At 40.9% G+C, this 24,045-nt stretch overlaps 1 protein-coding gene across 1 annotated transcript; it reads right to left on the bottom strand.

Moving 5' to 3' along the window:
• Window positions 1–4,478: 4,478 nt before the first annotated feature.
• Window positions 4,479–5,868, bottom strand: LOC121970647 (thaumatin-like protein). The gene is made up of 2 exons (XM_042521527.1): window positions 5,624–5,868; window positions 4,479–5,508 (listed from the first exon to the last, which is right to left on the bottom strand). The coding sequence occupies exons 1-2, from the start codon at window positions 5,688–5,690 to the stop codon at window positions 4,823–4,825; spliced, it is 753 nt and encodes a 250-aa protein (XP_042377461.1). The 5' UTR covers window positions 5,691–5,868; the 3' UTR covers window positions 4,479–4,822.
• Window positions 5,869–24,045: the final 18,177 nt, after the last annotated feature.

A 24,045-nucleotide genomic window follows, 5' to 3' on the forward strand; every position in this document is an offset into this window, starting at 1 on the left:
TCGATCCGATCTTCGATCGATCGCGATCGATCCATATCTTTGGATCGATCCAGCGGCCGATCCGGATCTGCTGATCGATCACGGATCAATCAACCTCTTGGATCAATCACGGATCAATCAGCTGCTTTGGATCAATCGGCTGATCAATCCAGATCTTGGTTTTTGCCCAAAACCAAGCCCAAAGCCCCCTAAACCAACATCTAGTCAACCATGACTTGTTGGTACATAAGACCTAGCATCCGGTCACCCTTGACCAGCTAGAACTCTCTCACCAAGTGTCTGGTCAATCCCTTTTACCCACTTGGACTTTTCTCTTCTTGCCAAGTATCCGGTCACTCCCTAATACCTACTTGGACTTTTCTTCCTCGTGCCAAGTATCCGGTCAATCCCTTTGACCTACTTGGACTCTCACCAGTTGTCTGGTCAACCTTGACCCATCTGGATTTCTCTTGCCTGGCTTCACTCACCAGGACTTTCCCAATTGCCTAGCTTCACTCACTAGGTCTTTCACCTGGCTTCACTCACCAGGATTTTTCTCCTGCCTAGCTTCACTCACTAGGACTTCCAAGTCAAGTATCCGGTCATCCTTGACCTACTTGACTCTTCTTCAATCAACCTTGCATTGTCAAACATCGAAATCCAAATCAAGACTCAAGCTTTATCAACCAGGTCAACCTTGACCTAAGGGATATTGCACCAACATCGGGGAGTGTGCACAGCTTCGACTCGGGGGGCCGGTCTAACCTCCGGACCGGGCTAGAAGGTAGGCATGGCCTCTCGAGCGCGTGGAAGAGGTTGAGGGGGTGGTTGAGGTATCCTTCTTTCCGTCTTATTGACAGATGGAGGTGGTCTCTCGGCTTTCCTCTTGGCCGCCTGTGCTTCCTCCACCTTGATATAGCAAGTGGCTTTTTCCACCATTTCATCAAAATTCCGAGCAGGATTCTTGATGAGATCTCTAAAGAATTCTCCCTCTCCTAATCCATGGGAGAAAGCACTCATTAGTATCTCTGAAGTGGCTGTGGGAATGTCCTGGGCCACTTGGTTGAAGCGGTTGATGTAACTTCTCAAAGGTTTGATCGGCCCTTGCTTAAGAGCGAAAAGGTAATGATCCATCTTTTGATTTTTTTTCTACTAGCAAAACGACGAAGGAAGGTCATCTTGAAATCCAAGAAGAATGTGATGGATCCTTGTGGTAACCCATTAAACCACTTTAGTGCCAATCCAGATAGAGTATTTAAGAAAACCCGACACTTGACAGCATCACTATATTGGTGCAAAGAGCTGCATTCTAAAACTTACGTAGATGATCCTCCGGGTCTTTGCTTCCATTATATTCCCTGATCGACGGGGCCCTATTGCCCTTAGGTAATTTTTCGTTCAAAATCCTAGTGGAGAAGGGTACTTTCTCATCCGGATCTTCTAGGAGCATTTCCGGTATGATGAGAGCCTTCCCTTTCCTTGAGTATCAGGGTAGGGAACTCTCAGCCATAGAGACTTGAGGTTGTTCTTTCTTAAGGCTAGGGCCATGGAGTCCTGGCTGATAATACCCCAGGTCAGGCTCGCGATAAGGAACCTAGGGAAACCCCTCGGGATGTTTTCTCTTAAATCATCGATCTGAAACAGGGATGGGTTCCTTGGAGGCTTCAGGAGCTTGGCGCGGTCGCGAGACGGTTGCTTGTTTCTCTGAGGCCGCTCGCCTCTTGGCCTCCTTAAAGAGCTCGTATTCTCCTGCAGTCATGGTGACGTTGATGCGACCAGACTCCTCCATCTTCACGTTCCGGAATAGGTGGTTGTGTTCCCATAGACGGTGCCAAATTTGATCCCGTCCGAAATCTGAGTCGGATGAAGGCTGGCCTCGATGTACTGGGGGTTGACGGAAAGTCGCTGCGGTGTCCGATCTATCTGGCACTCTTCGAAAGGGTTCACACGGGCGGATGATGAAGGGTGATGACTAGGATGATGACGCTAGGGCTTTGCGCACACTCAGACGAGCCCCCCGAGTCGTTAGAGACCAGAAACTAGGAAAAAAGTCCCTGGGTCAGGTCCTCCGACGCTCAAGTCAGGTATTTTTTTCCCAGAAGAACAGAGCCCATGTGTCCTGTGCCGCAAGGCTGTCAATCCTTACCTGTATCATTGGTTGGCATATTCTGACCTATATGCTTTTGCCCATGTGTCCTGTGCCACAAGGCTATAAGTCCCGACCTGTATCCTTGGTAGGCATATCCCGACCTGTACGCTTTTGCCCATGTGTCTTATGCCACAAAGCTATAAGTCCCGACCTGTATCCTTGGTCTGTATACCGACCTGCTTCTGTCCTTTGTAATCTATGATTTGTACGTCCCGACATGTACATTTCATCGATCCATGTATCCTGAGCCATAAGGCTATAAATCCTGACCTGTATGCTTCAGTCTGCTTCTGCTTATCTTGAGTTCCGACATGTACTCTTTGATCCCTTTATCTAATGTCGTGAGGATATAAGTCCCGACCTGTATCCTCGGTAAGCACACTCCCGACCTGTACGTTTGTCGATGTATCTTGCGCCGCAAGGCTAGAAGCCTCGACATGTATCCTTGGTAGGCACACTCCCGACCTGTACGCCAGGTCTATATACTGACCTGCTTCGATCCTCTGTAATCTATGATTTGTACGTCCCGACCTGTACATTTCATCGATCCATGTATCCTGAGCCATAAGGCTATAAATCCTGACCTGTATGCATCAGTTTGCTTCCGCTTATCTTGAGTTCCTACCTGTACTCTTTGATCCTTTTATCTAATGTCGTGAGGATATAAGTCCCGACCTGTATCCTCGGTAAGCACACTCTTGACCTGTACGTTTGTCGACGTATCTTGCGCCGCAAGGCTAGAAGTCTCGACCTGTATCCTTGGTAGGCACACTCCCGACCTGTATGCCAGGTTTGTATACCGACCTGCTTCGATCCTCTGTAATCTATGATTTGTACTCTTTGATCCCTTTATCAAAGGTCGTGAGGATATAAGTCCCGACCTGTATCCTCGGTAAGCACACTCCCGACCTGTACGTTTGTCGACGTATCTTGCGCCGCAAGGCTAGAAGTCTCGACCTGTATCCTTAGTAGACACACTCCCGACCTGTACGCCAGGTCTGTATACCGACCTGCTTCGATCCTCTGTAATCTATGATTTGTACCTCCCGACCTATAAGGCAGAAATATATACCAACCTGCTTCTGTCCTCTATAATCCCTGGTTCGTACGTCCCGACCTGTATGCCAGATTTGTTCTACGCCAGAGGCCTTTCCTTCCGCGCCTTTACCTGGCCTGTGGGCCTTACTCTTAATTGCCATCGAGGCTGGATCTTGTCCAACTTGTAATCTTATCTTTTGACTGCTCCGTCAGCTGAGACTTTGACCCTGGTCATGCAAATTTGACTTCTGACCTCCACAAAGGTTAGACTTCTGATCATCCCATGAGCTTGACCTTTGACCATATCATCCACCTGATCCCCTTCTCATGCATCATATTAATATGAAAGGGAGTCTTGATATAATGATGAAATTGTTACTTTCTGATTTAAATACCATGAGTTCGAGTCCTATAAACGATATCAGAAAAGAGAGAAATCAATTATGCGATTGTCCAAAAGAAAAGACCAGTTAATTATTTGATAGAAAGCTTTGCCAATTTGATGTGACATCAATGCTATTATCTCCCTTTTTTGGTTTTTCATGTTCAGCTTATCACTTCTTAATCCTCTTTAAGGTCCAAAAATTTTAACCAGTGAAGGCGTCAAGAGCCTCAGGCAACATTCTCACCTTTCTGTAGGCAACATTCATCATGCTTAAAAAAAAATTCTATTTTTTTTCTTAGTTTTTTCGTTTCTATTGGGGTTGATATCTCCTCATATAAAGTTCGGCTTGATATAAAAAGATATCAGACCCAATAAAAAAAAAATAGAGAATTTTTTTAACCAACATAGTTACATACATGGTAGGATGAATCATGATGAGATATCAAACCCATAATAAGTTTGAGAAAAAAAAATTATTTTTTTTAAAGACAGCAACCACCTTTAGGAATTTCTTATCATTTTAAATAGTTATAATATGAAGTTTTTAGGTCAATTAATGAATTTTAGTCGATTTCAATCGAAACTCATTTATTGAACTAGAAATATCAAATTGTAATTATTTCATGTTCTGTGAATTTTTAAAATTATGAGTATAAATATATTTTTCATTGTTATTTTTTTGTTATTTTTAGTTTAACTAGTGATATAAAGAGCTTTTGAAAAAAAAAAATAATTAGTATTGAATAAAATAAAATAAATGACAGTAAATGAAGAAAGAGATTAAATTATTTTCCACGAGAGTGGAGAGAGAGATTCAATGTAGAGATAATTGTTAGAAGGGATAAAATAGAAAGGTTAAATATACTAATGCACCCTTTAATAATTATAAAATGTGATATATTTTTTGAGCAATGCAAAAAGTTAGATACTCGTTTTAGTAAATTACCGAATATTCGATATTACAAGCCACAAGTTATACAAATGACAGTACTGAATCCACTGCTGCACCTCACAACCACAACTAACTACGTACTTTGCTGTCTTCCATAACATTAATCAATCATACTAACATATAAGAATGAAGCCTTTTAAATAAACTAATTCCACTTTCCCCCGTGATGCATGTTTGATCATTTAACACTTTAACCTCCAAGCTTCTAAAATGGTAATTTGAATCCGCTTAATTTTCCTCGCGAAAGCAAATTAAAATATTCTAGAACTTAAGGGTCAAATGATAAATATGAAAACTTCACGAGGAACTGGGTTTTTCTTCATCGTGCTCTTGCAGGTGGACAAAAGGTAATGAGATATCTTGACGCCCTGCACATGTTCAAGCTGGAAGCGTCGTCGTAGGCGAAACTATACGCGCGGGGGCAGATGGCCTTGAAGAGGTGGGAGAATAGCGTGGGCTTGCAGATTGCCGGCGACGCGTAGTCCCCACGGCAGCAGTACTTGTCCGCCCCCAGCGCGAGGCAGGCACTCTTGCACCCCACCGCCCTCCCACCCTGCCCCTTCACCTCGAACTTGCTGGGGCAGCAGGCGTTCAGATCCACCTCGCACCCTGCAACTCCGCACCCTACTCCACCTCCCACCGGAGCCACCGTCACCGGCAGGTTGAACCCGTCCACCAGGCTCACGTCGTAGTAGTGAAGGGGGGAACGGTCGGTGCCGAAGGTCACCTCCACCACCGTTGCCGGAGGCGCCCCGCCCGAGCCCCTGCACTGCAGCACCCCTCCACAGTCGCCCGTTTCGCAGCGCCCTCGGCCGAGGCCGTCGAAACCACAGCCTTGGCGGCCCCAGATCCGCCCCGACCACTTGTTCGGCACCTCGAAGACCGCTTCCTCGCCGACTTCCAGGTGGAAGCCGCCGTTCTCAGGCGATGGGTGTCCGGCGCTGCCGAGGATGCCCGGCCACACGCTGTAGTTGCAGTTGTTCACCAGGATCAGCTGGATTCCATCTAAAACAAAGCAAGAATTAAAACAGGAATGATTAGGAGCAACGAGGTCGCAATTCATGATTAATGGTCGATGAAATACCCAGCGTACACGCATGAAGTTCGATGTGGTATTCACCTGAGAATGCGATTGGAATGAGGAGGCAGAGGAGGAAAAGCTGCCTGGTGGATGAAGAAGCAGGCATTCTACTCTGCACTTACCGATATCTTTGTGGGATGTGATTAACTCTTCCCCGGATTCAATTAAGTAGTGGATAGGGTGGTGGAGTGGGAAGAGTGCCGGCCTTTGATTTCGTCGCCGTCGAGCAGCGTGGCAACTGCTAATGAGCGGTTTAAAGGGTGAACATGGAAACCGCAGGTACCATAATCAGTGCCAATCCTACATGCTTTACTTTCTTTTCCTTTTTTTTTTTTTAAACCCTTTTCCTTTTCCTTTTCCGTTTTCTTTTATATATAAGCATACCTTACTTGCTGTTGGGTTTTCTTCAAGTGTACTTATACTTAGCCAAAAGCCTTTTTTTTTTAAAAAAAAAAAACTAATTAGTGTAGTTCTCCTGTTTGGCATATCAAAGTTGTACTTTTATCGGTACATAATTCATATAACATTGAGTTATTCCTACATAACATAGTGTTCACTTAGCTAGAGTATGATAATTTAATTATAATAAGATAATAGATTAATTTTTAATAAATATATATCCTTAGAAATTTTGTTTTCTCATTCTTTAATCATTTGATGGTAGATTATACTTTGATCATGTAATTTATCTCCTTTTATCTAATTTAGGGATGGATTATAAGAATCATATAACATGATCTCACCATCTTTTGCTAAAAATTTAACATTGAGTGTATTCGGAGGAGAAGAAATAGGAGAGAGGCAATTCGTGGGAAGCCAAATATTGGAAATGGATACGGATGCCTATGCCAGGTATACATGAATCCATTTAGAATATGAAAAAGAAGTTATTTGATTGAGTAGCACAATATTTACTACTTGTTTCTATTGGTACCATCGAGCCCAAAACATACGATGGAAATGTGATTTTAATATTTGGACAATTAGGAAGATAATTTTTAATCTTATATTGGATGTCAAGTACTGTCTACGAAAAAAATAGATGCCATGTGTTGAAATTTTCGTTCTCTTTTATAGTTAGACAATTAACTGTTTAGATGAGTTAGACAAATAATTTAATTTACATATGTTCTTTGATCTAATTTGTGTGTGAAGTCGTGCAAGATGTACCATGTATATAGTTGATTTGGTATGACCAAGGTGTTTGTTGCCTTGATGACTCATGGGACATAGAGATCAAAGCAAGATGACACAAGCATTCGAGGGATCGCACGGTGAGGTCCATGGAGATAGAGAAAGATGATAGTATATGAGGGACTGCATGATAAGGAGCATCCTAGCATGACAAATCGAGGAGGTGAACTACATAAGCAAAGAGGTAAAGAGTGATATAAGGAAGAGCTAGGGGTTTGAAGCATCTGAAAAACATAGGTTAACAAGAGAAGATCTCGACACTTGAAAGAATTTCATAAGAGATATAAATGAAGTGACCTATATATTAGGGACAATGATAAATAGCAATTTAGATGGGCATGGTGGCAAAAAGATGAATATGTTCGCCCCAGCGCCTCTCCGCTAATTCGTCCCAGGGCCAATACGGAGGAGGTATATCACGGACGGTTCACTACAAAAAAAAAACCGGACTTACCGACGGAATTTTCCGTCGTACTTCCGTCGGTATAGTTGTTTAGTGACGGAATTATGACGGAAAATCAGTTGTCGGAAGATAATTTGTCGAAAATATATATACCGACGGAATTAGGATTTCCGTAGTAAAATTTACCGACGGAATTTATATTTCTGTTGGTAAATCATGCCAGAAACAGTGCTTCCGGTAGTTGTGGTTACCGACGGAATTTATATTTCCGTCGGTAAATAATTTTGTAAATACCGACGGAAATAGCGTTTCCGTCGGTAAACCATTATGATAATTGCCAACGGAATACTTATTCCGTCGGTATTCCGTCGGTAAAATAAAAAAAAATTATAACAAAAAAATTATATTTCTTTTTGTACCTTGTTTACAATCCATATATACACTAAATCATCACAGACGATGACATTTCATATATACAAACACATACAAACAATCACATCCATACAAACACATACAAACAATTACTTTCACACCTACAAACACATTTCATATATCCTAATAATTCATACAATTCATACAAACATAAATAAACTATAACATCCATACAAACAAAGTAATATAAATAAAAACAATCACAATCATCTAAATCAAATAAAATCTAAACAAATCACAATAATAGAAACAAACTAAACTATCCAAATTTCCATATATAAATCCAAATTTATAGAATCAGATATTTAAATACATATCATGATAGAAAATACTCCAAATTATACATCCGCATACAATAGAAAATCCTGCAGAAAGTAAAATGCAATAGAATATGATTATTTATGAATAAGATAAAATTTTTGTAGTGATTTATATATAGCTAATTTTGATACCTGGATATAAATGAGCATATGATGATGACGACAACGACGACGACGATGATCAATATGTCAATAGGAACTCCTGAAACATACAATAATATAATATTTAGAAATGTACAGATTAAAATATCAAAACATAATAAATATAATTTTGTAATACTATAATCAAATGCTAAAACCTAAAAAAGAATGATGCATGCCTCAACTATTCATGATTAGATCTTTCAAAAATACACAAACAAACAAAAGATTAATAATTAAAACTAAGTAGGAAAAATACTTACAAAAGGATGATCCCTCCAAAACTCTATAAAGACTTCCTCTAGAAATCATTACAATGACACTCGTTAAATATGCAAGAAAAGAAATGAGAGCAATGCACTAAAAAAGTATAATGTTTAACTAATTTTACATGTCAACGAAAAAAGATACCTAAATCATATTTTGGATATATCTACTGATGGTGATGAATTGTTCCTGAGAAAATGTAATACAATTAATATCATATTTTAGAGGTGAGCAGATTATAATTAATATCAAAATAGAATAAATATATTTTGCATGTTTTATAAGTGATAAATAAAAAAAGGTAAGTTATAGTTATACAAACCTAATCAGAGTCCTGTGGGTCTTGAGTCTCTCGTAGAAGAAGAACTAGGACGAGCCCTGGCTCTTGGATCTTCAGATGATTTAGAAGTCTTGGAAATTGATGAACCTATTATAGTTAGTTATAAACTGACACTATCCTCTGGAACAATTTTAGATTCAAAAGCTACTAGATTATTCCGTTGGGAGAAGGATAAGATGAAGATATTCTTACAAAGAGATGAAGGTGGAACGAAGCGAAAGAGGTACAACATTGAATATGCAACAAATTTTGCAGATGTGATAGCAAAGCGCTCACATCTGCAAAATTTGTTGCATATTCAATGTTGTACCTCTTTTGCTTCGTTCCACCTTCATCTCTTTGTAAGAATATCTTCATCTTATCCTTCTCCCAACGGAACAATCATGTAGCTTTTGAATCTAAAATTGTTTTAGAGGTTAGTGTCAGCTTATAGCTAACTATATTGGATGTTATATTGGTATAGTACCTAGTTTGGGTTTTGGCTGCATTAGAAGATGTGGTAATGAATTAAATAAAATCAAATATCCGAGGCCATAAAGGATTTTGAAGTTGAGGTTCAATAGCTGATTGATACTTAGTTCATGAGTCAATACAACATCATATCAATTGAACAAAATGTAACAAAAATTAGAATTCATGTGGTCGATGTCATTCACAAGTAAAAAAACATAAAAACAAACTATTAGTACTAATAATTTATGTGGTCGATCATCTCTTCGATCGCATATATATATAATGTTTGCACAAACTAACCCAACTTAATTTGAACCACAATTTTCATTTTCTATAAGGAAATTAAACTGATTAATTAATTAATTAATCATTTGTGGGTTAAAGAGGCGACACTAAGAAATTAAAAACTACCCATGAATACCTAATGCATACTATATTTTCCAAAAGTACATAAGTTGGATTAAATCTTATCAGAATTTGGTTTAACACTGACAAGATTATCATTTTATATCAATCATGTAGATGGTACATTCCTAGCCAATGTGTTGAAGACATCTTCAGACAATTTTCATATATATGAAGACCCAGCCCATCCTAGCTAAAATCTCTGGTCATGAGGGAAAATCTTATAATCGTTATTAACAAAGGTACACAAACTAAAATTTTGAATTTTTTGAAACTCCATTTAATTAGTTTAAAAGATTGGATTAATACTAACAATTGGATCAGTTTAACTAGCTAGCTTGAGTCATTCTCTATTGGTTGGCTAGCTAGCAAGTTATATAAAATACCAAGTCATCTCTTGTCTCCTCCATTAGTTACTCCATATATTCATATAATATTCCTCATTTATTTTGTGTCCCTACACAATAGAGAAAAATATTGTAGTAGAAACCACTTGCTGGCAGCCAACACAGCCATCGGCCGGCACAGCCATCGGCCGCTTGCAAGCGCTCGACTCACTTGCAAGCGCTCGGCACAGTCGCCGACCACTTGCTAGTAGCTGGACGACCGCTTGCTAGTAGCTGACCGGCACAGTTGTCGGTTGTTTGCTAGCAGCCGCCGGTAAGCGACAGACCGCTTGCTAGCGGCCGGCATAACCACCAGTGTGTAGCTAGCGCCCGGCAAAGCCGCCAGCCATGTGGTAGCGACTGGCGGAGAGGAGAAAAATGGAGAGGAGAGGAGAGAACTTACCTGAAGATCATCGGAGAGGAGAGATCGCGCCGGAATCGCCGAAAAGGAGAGATCGCGCCGGAATCGCCGAAGAGGAGAGATTGCGCCGGAATCGCAGGAGAGGAGGAAATCGAGCGCACGAGAGGAGAAGGGCTGGTGCCCTAATTTTATTTTCGGGATTACCGACGGAATCTAAATTCCGTCGGTAATTACCGACGGAATCTAAATTCTATCGGTAATTACCGACGGAATTTAGATTCCGTCGGTAATCTTGATATTTTTTGTTTTTTATTTCAGGATTACCGACGGAATCTAAATTCCGTCGGTAATTACCGACGGAAATTAGATTCCGTCGGTAATCCTGAATTTTTCCCCGTTAATAAATAGTTCCCATCATTGTATCGATGGAAATTTAATTCTGTCGAAAAATATTACCGACGGAATTAAAATTCCGTCGGTGATATTATAATTTTACCGACGGAAAATTAATTCCGTCGGTAATATTTGAGATTACCGACGGAAATTAGATTCCGTCGGAGATTACCTATGGAAATTAACTTTCGTCGGAGATTACCGACGGAATAATATTCCGTCGATATATTCCGTCGGTAAACCCGATTATTTTTATAGTGGTTACTAGCTTTTGGAATAATGACTAGCACATAAGGAAGACATTTACCTCGGCTTGGTTGTAACATCTCATGCGCTAGTCACTCGACGTCCCGAGGGGACGCAATTTAGATGGACATGAGTATAGATGTGGTTAAAGTAAAGGGAATGAGTCAACAAGTATTGTGATCCAATTGACTAATGCCTTAAAATAAATCACACCTCAAGTGTTTTAGGGTTTCATGGATTGATCAGTCGATTGATGGTGGTATATCTATTAATTGGTGGTCGAGAGAGTACATACTCAAAGTGTTTAGGATTTATGATTTTCCCAGTCATCTGAAAAATGGGGACTAGTTGATTGGTGGCTAGATATCACAAGTTCTTATCTTAGGGATATTATAGTCACGTGAGGGGTAAGGAACAATCGACTAAAAGTTCAAACCTTTAGCAAATGAATAAAAGGTTTATAAGTCAACTAACCTAGTCGAGTGAAGATCATTTGATCATAAACATAATGTTTTTGATCGACTGGAATAGCTAACTCAAGAGCCATCAATTGACTCATGGTAGGTTGAGTTGACTAATGTTGCAATGACCGGTTCAAATACAACCAAATATAAATTAAAAGTTTCAACTGCAAGATTAAGATAAAATACTTTGGATTAGTTGATTGATGGTCAATGAATTGCTGACTGATGTTCAACAAAATGATAGGAACTATGAAGAAGGCTATAAAAGGAGCTCCAAGGGCTATGGGAATTGATTCATCTATCTAGTGAAAACAATGCCACTTTTAAATTCTGTTTGCACTCCTTACTCTATTTTAACTTATTTATTATTTTTCATCTCTTAAAGTTAGTAAACTTATTTAAAAGTTAAAAAGAATACTATTCACCCCCTCATGCACACCCAATACGATCCTACAATTTGCTAGTTAGACACAACTAAACTCTAATGCTCCTCATCTTGTGATCCTTCAAATATCTTATATCATCCTTCTTCAATCTCTATAGATCTTAAGCCATTAGGTGTTAGGTAATCACAAGCTTGGCTATGCCAAATATCCTTTATATGTGTATTCACCAAATCCTCGCACACTCATACACATATATCAAATCATAAGGCAAGACCTAAGTTAAACTCTTTTCTCAAACATCGAAACTCATAGTCGCATCAGACAACTTGAGGCTTGTTTGCACCAACAAATTAAACCTTTTCCTTCAAACTATCCAAAGAATTAGTTGTTGGTGCAAGGAGCACCGCATCGAAACTATGTTTTAGTGTATAACAAGGAAGTTTAAAGTTAGAATGTTATGTGTGATATGATGTGTATTGTTGGGTTTTTCGGACCACGAAAATCACTTTTTTGCGTCGCGGAAATCCCGAATCACCCTAGCCAACGGATCTCGTGCGAAGAAAACTTCGAAAACATACGAGTACGAGTTACAAAACTTCTAGATCTACATGATGAAGATCTTTACCCTTGTTGCGTGCCCTTTTTGCGTATCCCGCTCGTCCTCGGTACGCCGGATCTCGAAGTTGTCAATGTAGACAACTCTCTACACGTATCCACACGAACACACTAGGTGGAGGTGACCAAAAACCAAGGTGTGCTAGCACCTATGTGGTTCGGCCAAGGAAGGAGGAGAGGGAGAGCTTGAGAGGAAGAAGATGTAATAATACACTTTAATGAAAAATGAATCCATTTCATTCAAAAATGTGGCCGGCCACTTCTCCATGTGTAACCCCAAATTAATTACATTAATTGCAATTAATGTGAAGCCATTAAAGAGAATGGCTTTGTAACTTCCATGAGGTGGCACCCATGATGATGTGGAGTAACATCATTAGTCCACATCAATGCCAACTCACCAATAAAGTGGCATAAAGTCAAGTCAAACTTGACTTTCTATCTTCCTCTCAAGTCAAGTCAAACTTGACCAAATCTCTTCCATGGTTGATCTAATCTAACCATTTGATTCAAGCCAACTTAATATAATGAATCTAATTAATTAAATTAAGTTGATTTAATGAGTCATAATCTAAATTAGACTCATTGAATACATGAATCCACTTGAGTCCAACTTAAGTTAGCCCAATTAGGATTACTCTTAATCCAATTTGATTCATCAAATGAATCTAATCCTCTTGGTTCATCATATGAACCTAATCTCCATTTAATTGTCCTTAGTGTGTGACCCTATAGGTTCTTGCAACGTTGGCAATGCCCTAAACCCATTTAGGAGCATAAGTAATGAGCGGTATCTAGCAACACATCATTACTACCCAAGTTACAAGAATGTCGAGATCCGACATCATCTTGTGACTACTAATTGTGACCACTCATAAAATATGATAAGTGTACTTCTATCCTAGACATCTAGATTAATCAATATGAGGCATAGACCGTGTCATCCTCTAATCAATCTAAATCTTGAACTCCAAGTAGACTCACTCAATCAAATGAGCTCAATATCCTATATTGACTCATTTGGGCATGGCCATGCACTTCGTGGTCTCACTCTATCAAGAATACCGATGTCTCTCCCGTCATATAGGAGGAATAGATCCCATCTACATCACTCACATCCCTTTGCATAATTTGTTATATACCCAGTAATCGCCTTTATAGTCCACCCAGTTACGGGTGACGTTTGACGAAGCCAAAGTACGTAACTCCTTATGTAAGGAACCATGGTGACTTCAGGTCCAAGGACTAGTAGTCATACTAATAGCCACATGAGAAAGTATATGACACTCATATAACGATCCATGATACTTTCTCATCGCGGGTCATTCAGTATACATTCTCCAATGCATATCTATGTGTCAACTTGATATCTCCATATCCATGACTTGTGAGATCAAGTCATCGAGTTGACCTACATGCTAGTCTTATTGCATTAACATTGTCCCTGAATGCTAATACTCGACTAGGAATGATTAAGAGTAGTGTTCCCTATATCATCTCACTATCGGTTCAACTAACCGATTGATATAGGTGAGAACTGTCTACTCAAGGACATTATTATACTTAGTTTATTTGGCACCAATACAAGTAAGTATAATAACCAAAAATCCAAATGCCTTTATTTGGCTCTAAGTATCATATAGAATATTCTTGGCTCTAAGTACTTAAGAATATTCTTGACTGCTATCCAGTGACTTTCACCTGGATTTGACTGGTATCTGCTCGTCATGCTCAAAGCATACGAGACATCAGGTCGAGTACATAGCATGACGTACATGATCGATACTATGGCTGAGGCATAAGGGATATGATCCATGCGGTCTCTCTCCTCTCTAGAAGAGGGACCTTGAGTCTTCGAAAGACTCACGCCATGTGACATCGGCAGAAATCCCTTCTTGGAGTTCTGCATGGCAAACCGTAGGAGTACCTTGTCAATGTATGTACTCTGACTTAGGCCAAACAATCTCTTAGATCTATAGATCTGTATCCCTAGAATACGGGATGCCTCACCTAAGTCCTTCATTGAGAAGCAACTCCCTAGCCAGGTCTTGACAGACTGAAGCATAGGGATGTCCTTCCCAATGAGTAGTATGTCATCCACATACAATATGAGGAAGACAACTATATCCCCTACAACCTTCTTGTAGACACAAGCCTCATCTTCGTTCTTGATGAAACCAAACTGTTTGATTGCATCATCGAATCGAAGATTCCAGCTCTGAGAAGCTTGATTTAGTCCATAAATGGACCTATGCAGCTTGCATACTCTGCTAGTATGCTGTGGATCTACAAAACCTCAGGTTGTGTCATGTACACATCCTCGAGCAGGTTTCCATTCAGAAACGTGGTTTTGACGTCCATCTGTCATATCTCATAGTCATGGTAGGCTGCAATAGCAAGCATGATCCGAATAGACTTAAACATCGCTACTGGAGAAAAAGTTTAATCATAGTCAATACCATGAATCTGCTTGAAACCTTTAGCTACCAAGCGACCCTTATAGATAAGTCCATCCATGTCAGTCTTTCTTTTAAAGACCCACTTACACCCAATGGGTTTTACCCCTTCAGGTGGATCAACCAAAGTCCATACTTGGTTGGTGTACATGGATTCCATTTCGGATCTCATGGCTTCTAGCCATTTCTCGAAATTTGGTCTCATCACAGCTTCCTGATAGGTGGTAGGCTCATCCTCTATGAGCATAACGTCATCATGGTCAGACAAGAGAAATGAGTATCTCTCAGGCTGACGACGTACCCTATCAGACCTGCGAAGAGGTATGTCTACTTGAACTGGTTGTTGTTCCTCAACTCCTTGTGGAACAACATCATCCACAACATTTTGTGGTTCCAGTTCAATTTCCATCGAGGCATCAGTGCTATTGTTCGCATCTTGAACTTCTTCAAGATCGAACGCGCTCCCACTAGTCTTTCTAGAAAGACCCCAGTCTTTGCCATAACTACCTTGTGCTAACTGGGAATGTAGAAATAATATCCCTTAGTTTCCTTGGGATATCCAATAAAATAGCACTTGTCGGATTTGGGTCCTAACTTGTCTGAGACTTGACGTCGAACGTAAGCCTCACAACCCCAAATCCTCATGAAAGACACCTGGGCATCTCTCCCTGTCCATATCCTATATGGTGTCTTTATCACGGCCTTGGATGGAACTCGGTTGAGTATAAAAGCTGCCGTGTCTAGTGCATAGCCCCAAAGGTATGTCGGAAGATCTGTGTGACTCATCATAGACCGTACCATATCTAATAGGGTACGATTCCTCCTTTCGGATACACCATTCCACTGTGGTGTTCCAGGAGGAGTGAGTTGGGATAGAATCCCACACTTAGCTAGGTAGTCACGAAACTCATGGCTAAGGTATTCTCCACTTCGATCTGATCGAAATATCTTAATACTCTTGCCAAGCTGGTTCTGTACTTCATTCTTGAATTCTTTGAACTTTTCAAAGGATTCAGACTTATGTGTCATCAAGTACACATAACCATATCTACTGAAATCATCAGTAAATGTGATGAAGTATCTATAACCGCCTCTAGCAGCAACATTGAAAGGGCCACATACATCACTATGTATGAGTGCTAACAAATCAGTTGCTCTCTCGCTGTGCCCACTAAAGGGAGTCTTGGTCATCTTGCCTCGTAGGCATGACTCGCATATCTCATATGATTCTAAATCAAATGAGTCCAGCAAACCATCCTTATGGAGCTGGGATAAGTGCTTGTCATTTATATGACCTAAGCGACAGTGCCAGAGGTAGGTTTGGTTCATGTCATTTGACTTGAACCTCTTGGTATTTATGTTATAGATAGGACTCTCAAGGTCTAGAATATAGAGTCCGTTTATCAGAGGTGCACTACAATAGAACATATCGTTTAAATAGACGGAACAACATTTGTTCTTTATACTAAACGAGAAACCTTTCTTGTCTAAACAAGAAACTGATATAATGTTCTTAGTTAATGCAGGCACATAACAACAATCGACTAACTCTAGTACAAGCCCAGAGGGCAGAGATAGACAGTAAGTCCCTACAGCAACAGCAGCAACCCGTGCTCCATTGCTTACTCGTAGGTCCACCTCGCCCTTTGTCAATGCCCTGCTATTTCTCAGCGCCTGCACATCAGTACAAATGTGAGAAGCACATCCAGTATCTAATACCCATGATGTAGAAATAGATAGATTGACTTCTATAACATATATACCTGAAGTGGAAGTCTCACTTCGCTTCTTCTTAAGATCCTCCAAGTATACCTTGCAGTTCCTCTTCCAGTGCCCGGTCTGACCGCAGTGGAAGCAGGTAGCATCCTTGGCGACCCCTCCTTTAGGCTTCAATGCCTTGCCTTTGCCCTTGGCTTGGGACTTTCCCTTGCCTTTGGGCTTGCCCTTGCCCTTATGTTTCTGAACCATCAGAACAGTGTTGGGCTTAGCCTTCTTAAGGTTTAGCTCAGCAGTTCTTAACATGCTAAGCAGCTCGGGCAGTGGCTTGTCAATCTCGTTCATATTGTAGTTTAGAACGAATTGACTGTAGCTATCCGGCAAGGATTGCAAGATCAGGTCAGTAGCCAGCTCTTGACCAAGTGGGAACCCCAACCTTTGTAGGTTTTCTATGTACCCAATCATTTTGAGTACATATGGGCCTACGGGAGCCCCGTCTGACATCTTGCACTGAAACAGTTCCCTTAAGATCTCAAATCTCTCATGCCTCGCTTGTCCTTGATACAGCTGACGAAGATGTTCAACCATATCGTAAGCGCCCATTAACTCGTGTTGCTTCTGAAGCTCAGAGTTCATGGTCGTGAGCATTAGACAGGACACATCTAATGCATCATCTTGATGCTTCTTGTAAGCATCTTTGTCAGCTCGCGGGGCATTGGCAGGAGGAGCCTCCGGAATGGGCTGCTCCAGAACGTACAGTTTACGTTCTTGGGTAAGAACTATTCTCAGGTTCCTATACCAGTCCAGGAAGTTTGCTCCATTGAGCTTGTCCTTCTCGAGGACAGATCGCAGGGAGAAGGTGTTCGTGTTCAACGTCATGACAATTCTACAACAGAAATAAATGCAGAAATAAGTATCATATTCTTAATCATTTAATTAGGCCTTTAACTAAATGATGCTCCCACTGAATTCTATAATTCATGTGGGACAAGATCCACATCATACTAACCCTTGAGTTAGCTTTGGCTAATACGCCCAAGACTTAGTATGATCGGTAGGTAACGATTACCAATTACATCTCTATGCAACTCTTGTTTATAGAATCAAAATCCGCATTTATATTAAAACTCGAGTTAGCTTTGGCTAATACGCCCGAGAGTTAATATATATGTGATTTTTACCTAACTTTCCAACCGTTAGAAGAATGCCTATAGTTATGCTCGATCCAACCGAGTTAACTAGGAATACCCAATCTAATTGAGTTGTACTCACCCATGCGTTGATAGGCGGGACCAAGATTGTCCCTCCGTACCCTACCAAGATAGTATGTGTTGCTCTGCTTTGGCAGATTCAACAACTACATGCGATCGAGGTAGTGGTAGGTATCACGGCATGGTAGGCATTACGAGTTGACGTGATTTAGATCTAATCTAAATGATGATGCGTATCAAATGCTTTGATTTAGATCTAATCTAATCGTGGGGTGCATCATGTGCACAACTTAGATCTAATCTAATCGTAAGGTACTAATTAATTACTTAATTAACTAGCATGCATCACATACAAAACAATTAATTAAATAATTAATCAAATAATTTTGTGATTATGTCATGACCCTACTACGATCTTCTCAAGCCAATGAGAATATCGGATGGCCAACCTAAGGTCAACAGCTTCTCAAGCTCCTTCCTTTGACCACCTCGTGTTGCTCGCGCCCTCCTTGTAACTCCGTCTCGAGTGGACCTTTCCACCGCTTCAAAATTTACATTACATTTTGAAACTCGAGTTACATTCGAGTCTAAATCTAATTTACAATAAGAATAAAAGAGAAAGGCACGACGCGTAGGTCGCGAAAAATAAAAACATACAACACGCAAACGCAAATGACGGCGCGCAGGCCGTATTATAAATTACAATACAATTTCCAAATCTAATTTGGGTCATTTGGGCCATGACTATCACAAAATTAATATATAATTCAAAATTATATATTTATGTAATTTTTTTGTAATTTTTCATAATTTTACAGATTTTATGAGTAAATTTTCCAGGCGGTCCCGATTAGCGATTTCGGGCGCAATCGCGGAGCAAATCCCCTTGCGGGGTTAGGGGCAGTACCCCTACCCGCGATCTAACCATCGCGAGTTGCTCCTAAGCGATCCAAGAGCACCTTATCCCGCTGTCCCAAAAAAATTTGGGTCGAAACGATGCCGTTTCGGAAAAAACTTCTCGGTAGTCGAAGCCTACAAGTGTATAAACACTTGTGCTTCGCTTCTACGAGAAATATTACTCTTAAAACTATAAAAAAACATAAATTTACAGAAATGTACAGAAGCTTTAATTTTTCATAAAAATCAAATTAAACTTGTACAAGCTTCGCACGTGGCTCTGATACCACTGTTGGGTTTTTCGTTTCGCGTCGCGGAAACCCCGAATCACCCTAGCCAACGGATCTCATGCGAAGAAAAATTCAAAAACATACGAGTACGAGTTACAAAACTTCTAGATCTTCATGATGAAGATCTTTACCCTTTTTGCGTGCCCTTTTTGCGTATCCCGCTCGTCCTCGGTACGCCGGATCTCGAAGTTGTCAATGTAGACAACTCTCTACACGTATCCACACAAACACACTAGGTGGAGGTGACCAAAAACCAAGGTGTGCTAGCACCTATGTGGTTCGGCCAAGGAAGGAGGAGAGGGAGAGCTTGAGAGGAAGAAGATGTAATAATACACTTTAATGAAAAATGAATCCATTTCATTCAAAAATGTGGCCGGCCACTTCTCCATGTGTAACCCCAAATAATTGCATTAATTTCAATTAATGTGAAGCCATTAAAGAGAATGACTTTGTAACTTCCATGAGGTGACACCCATGATGATGTGGAGTAACATCATTAGTCCACATCAATGCCAACTCACCAATGAAGTGGCATAAAGTCAAGTCAAACTTGACTTTCTATCTTCCTCTCAAGTCAAGTCAAACTTGACCAAATCTCTTCCATGGTTGATCTAATCTAACCATTTGATTCAAGCCAACTTAATATAATGAATCTAATTAATTAAATTAAGTTGATTTAATGAGTCATAATCTAAATTAGACTCATTGAATACATGAATCCACTTGAGTCCAACTCAAGTTAGCCCAATTAGGATTACTCTTAATCCAATTTGATTTATCAAATGAATCTAATCCTCTTGGTTCATCATATGAACCTAATCTCCATCTAATTGTCCTTAGTGTGTGACCCTATAGGTTCTTGCAACGTTGGCAATGCCCTAAACCCATTTAGGAGCATAAGTAATGAGCGGTATCTAGAAACACATCATTACTACCCAAGTTACAAGAATGTCGAGATCCGACATCACCTTGTGACTACTAATTGTGACTACTCACAAAATATGACAAGTGTCCTTCTATCCTAGACATCTAGATTAATCAATATGAGGCATAGACCGTGTCATCCTCTAATCAATCTAAATCTTGAACTCCAAGTAGACTCACTCAATCAAATGATCTCAATATCCTATATTGACTCATTTGGGCATGACCATGCACTTCGTGGTCTCACTCTATCAAGAATACCAATATCTCTCCCGTCATATAGGAGGGATAGATCCCATCTACATCTCTCACATCCCTCTGCATAATTTGTTATATACCCAGTAATCGCCTTTATAGTCCACCCAGTTACGGGTGACGTTTGACGAAACCAAAGTACATAACTCCTTATGTAGGGATCTATGGTGACTTCAGGTCTAAGGACTAGTAGTCATACTAATAGCCACATGAGAAAGTATATGACACTCATATAATGATCCATGATACTTTCTCATGACGGGTCATTCAGTATACATTCTCTAATGCATACCCATGTGTCAACTTGATATCTCTATATCCATGACTTGTGAGATCAAGTCATCGAGTTGACCTCATGCTAGTCTTATTGCATTAACATTGTCCCTGAATGCTAATACTCGACTAGGAATGATTAAGAGTAGTGTTCCCTATATCATTTCACTATCGGTTCAACTAACCGATTGATATAGGTGAGAACCGTCTACTCAAGGATATTATTATACTTAGTTTATTTGGCACCAATACAAGTAAGTATAATAATCAAAAATCCAAATGCCTTTATTTATATAGAATATGATACAATAAGTCCAAAATACAATCATCAAATGATTGGCTCTAGGGCTCTAGCTAACATGTATGTCAAGTGTATAAATGTATACAACTTGGCAAGGAAAGAAGTCTTGGTCGATCAGGTGACCAGATACCAAGCAGAAAATCCTAGTGGATCAGGTGACTATCAACTAATTAGGAAAAGTCTAGATGAATCAAGAAGACCAGACATTTGAGAAGTAGGTCAGGTGACCTAACTCTAATGGGTTAGGTGACTAGATATTAAAAGAAGTGGAAGTCTAAGTGGGTTAGCAAGTAGTTGGACCGGACACATAGCAAGGTAAGTTTGGGAGGTACCAGATAGGTAAGCTATGAGAGACTTTTTGAGACATAAAGTGGTGAGGATTGTATCTTTTTCTAGGGTCAGGATAGTCTAATAACTAGGTGTAAACTTGATTAAGAAACTGGCCTATGTTTCAAAGTCAAGATGGGCAACACTTGTTATCCAAATCATAGAAACTATATTATGGACTAACTTTGTGGTATAATAATTAACTAGGTGATCCAAGCAACTAGAAGAGGTATAGGTGACTTATTGTAGATAATGTTGGTGCAATATCCCTAGGTCAAGGTTGACTAAGTTGACTAAGTTTGAGTTGACTCAATCTTGAGTCTTGATGTTTGAGTTTCGATGTTTGACAATATATGAAGATTACAGGAGCAATTGTCACGCCCCAGATAGTCCCTGCCAAAAGAAATTTCGACAGTATCTCCCCTGTACGGGTGACAATCTGAGACTATTTTATAAGCCCTCAGGGCCACATATACCTCGACCAACACGGCCGGAACAATAACAATAAACATGACCAGACAACCACATAGTTAATATGTATTTCAGCCTCTAACTGTTACAACCACGTAGTTTATATTGAAAGCCACCTACTCCACTACACAACGAAAAGCGCAAAACCACGACAGAGAAACCAATGCAACGGAAAATAAGTGTAGCAGACCAAAAACTCGCTAAAACTCTTCGAGTACATACATACAAATTAAAAAATATATATGAAATGTAACAAGGAACCAAAAGACTAAAGAGTAGAAAACTGACGCGATGCGAAGTGATCAACTTGAAATATATCAACGGGGGTGAGTCCAACACTCAGCGGATGCCAAGTTGACATGCATAGTAAATAATAACCAACAATAATAAATATGCGTACAGTGTTCTGAAGTAATATAACAATGCGTAACTGAAGATAAGGGAGAAGTTGTACTCACCAGGACCTCCTATCAGGATAACAAGGTCGTCAGACCGAAAATAATATGGCCCTGTATGCATGTCAATCATATGCATCCATCCAATATGCAGCAAACAAAGTGCAGCAAACACAAGAAATAAATACAAAATGCATATGATGCCAATGACATGTCCTGATTGTTGGATCGTGATCATTCGATAGAGGGGGGGTGAATATCGAAAAACGTTCAAAAAGAGTGAACGCAGCGGAAAGACTAAAGACAAGCCATAGAAGACACAACGATTTACATGGTTCAGAGCCTTTGGCGACTCCTACTCCAAGGCCCGCACACGAGGGTGCTTTCGGTGGGCAATTCACTAGCAATTCGAAAGTCTGAATACAGATTGAGCACAAGAATGCTAAGTAAAATAATACCAACAATGAAAGAAGAATAATAAGAAGCAGCGCATGGTCGGAGTATCTCAGCAGCGTCGCAAGACCACAAGTGCGCAGATTGTTCGTTATGAGTTGTTGTTGAAGCTCCACCCCTGCCCCTTCTTTTATATGAAGCTCGGGGTGCCCCGGATCCCTTCCGGGCGCCCTAGTGAGACGTGGCAGGTCCAACCAGCGAGCTCCACGTAGCGACGATGCGTTCAGGATAAAACTGCCTCCCGGGCGCCCGGATCCCTTCCGGGTGCCCTAGTGAGACGTGGCAGGTCCAACCAGCGAGCTCCACGTATCGACGATGCGTTCAGGATAAAACTGCCTCCCGGGCACCCGCACCTCCTTTCTTTAGAAATTCCTTCTCCTGCAAGACAAGGTTAGTCCGAGGCAAATATATAATTTATAACCTGCAAAACAGAGTGTTAGTTCAGTTTATAGTTTGGCAAAAAGAGTATGACTTAGATTTCGTTTTTCCGAGACCGGAATCTAGTCACGATCTTGACTTAGATATCTGAACTGGATCTAAGCCGGATCGACGCCTAATGTTCCCTTCCCGAGAACGCGTCCTCATAGTCACTCCCTTCTAGTGACTTACCTTTACTCACCTGCCAGACGTCCGGTCAGCCCTTCGACCCGTCTGGACTTCTCTCCAAGCGTCCGGTCAGCCCGTCGACCCGCTTGGACTTCTCGCCAGCTATCCAGTCAGCCCGTCGACTTAGCTGTGTTGGTGCAACCTTAGGTCAAGGTTGACCTGACTCGAGTTGTATTTTGATGTTTGACGAGAATAGAAAAGTTCTATTCTGATGTTTGACGAGAATAGAAAAGTTCTATTCTGATGATTGACGAGAATAGAAAAGTTGTATTCTGATGTTTGACAGAATACAAACTTGGGAGATTGTGGGTGCAATCTTTGGTCAAGGTTGACCTGGTTGACCCGAGGTGAGTCGACCTGATTCGAGAAATCCTGGTGAGTGAAGCCAGGTGAAAGTCCTGGTGAGTGAAGCCAGGCAAGGGAAAGTCCTGGTGAGTAAAGCCAGGCAAGTGAAAGTCCTGATAAGTGAAGTCAGGCAAGGGAAAGTCCTGGTGAGTGAAGCCAGGCAGTTGGAAAGTCCTGGTGAGTGAAGCCAGGCAAGGGAAAATCCAGATGGATCAAAGATGATCGGACATCTGGTGTTGAAAAGTCCAAGCAGGGAGCTTGGCACGAGAAAAGTCCAAGCAGGGAGCTTGGCACGGGAAAATTCCAAGTATGGAGACTTGGCACGAAAAAGTCCAAGCAGGGAGCTTGGCACGGGAAAAGTCCAAGTATGGAGACTTGGCACGAAAAAGTCCAAGCAGGGAGCTTGGCACGGGAAAAGTCCAAGTATGGAGACTTGGCACGGAAAAGTCCAAGCAGGGAGCTTGGCACGGGAGAAGTCCAAGTATGGAAGCTTGGCATGGGAAGTCGGAGAGGGCTCGGCAGCTCGTTCTCCGGACTAGGTCAGAGAGGGCTTGGGAGCTCGTTCTCTGGACTAGACGAAGTCAGAGAGGGCTCGATAGCTCGTTCTCTGGACCGGACGAAGTCGGAAAGGGCTCGGCAGCTCGTTCTCCGGACTAGGTCAGAGAGGGCTCGGTAGCTCGTTCTCTGGACCGGACGAAGTCGGAGAGGGCTCGGTGGCTCGTTCTCCGGACTAGG

The sequence above is a fragment of the Zingiber officinale genome, chromosome 1B, assembly GCF_018446385.1.
Source record: "Zingiber officinale cultivar Zhangliang chromosome 1B, Zo_v1.1, whole genome shotgun sequence".
Lineage (NCBI taxonomy): Eukaryota > Viridiplantae > Streptophyta > Magnoliopsida > Zingiberales > Zingiberaceae > Zingiber > Zingiber officinale.

Coding starts and splice junctions, on each gene's coding strand:
- LOC121970647 (XM_042521527.1), bottom strand. CDS start 5,690: ATGCCTGCTTCTTCATCCACCAGGCAGCTTTTCCTCCTCTGCCTCCTC. Junction 5,509..5,623: donor CATTCCAATCGCATTCTCAG/GTGAATACCACA, acceptor GCTTTGTTTTAG/ATGGAATCCAGCTGATCCTG.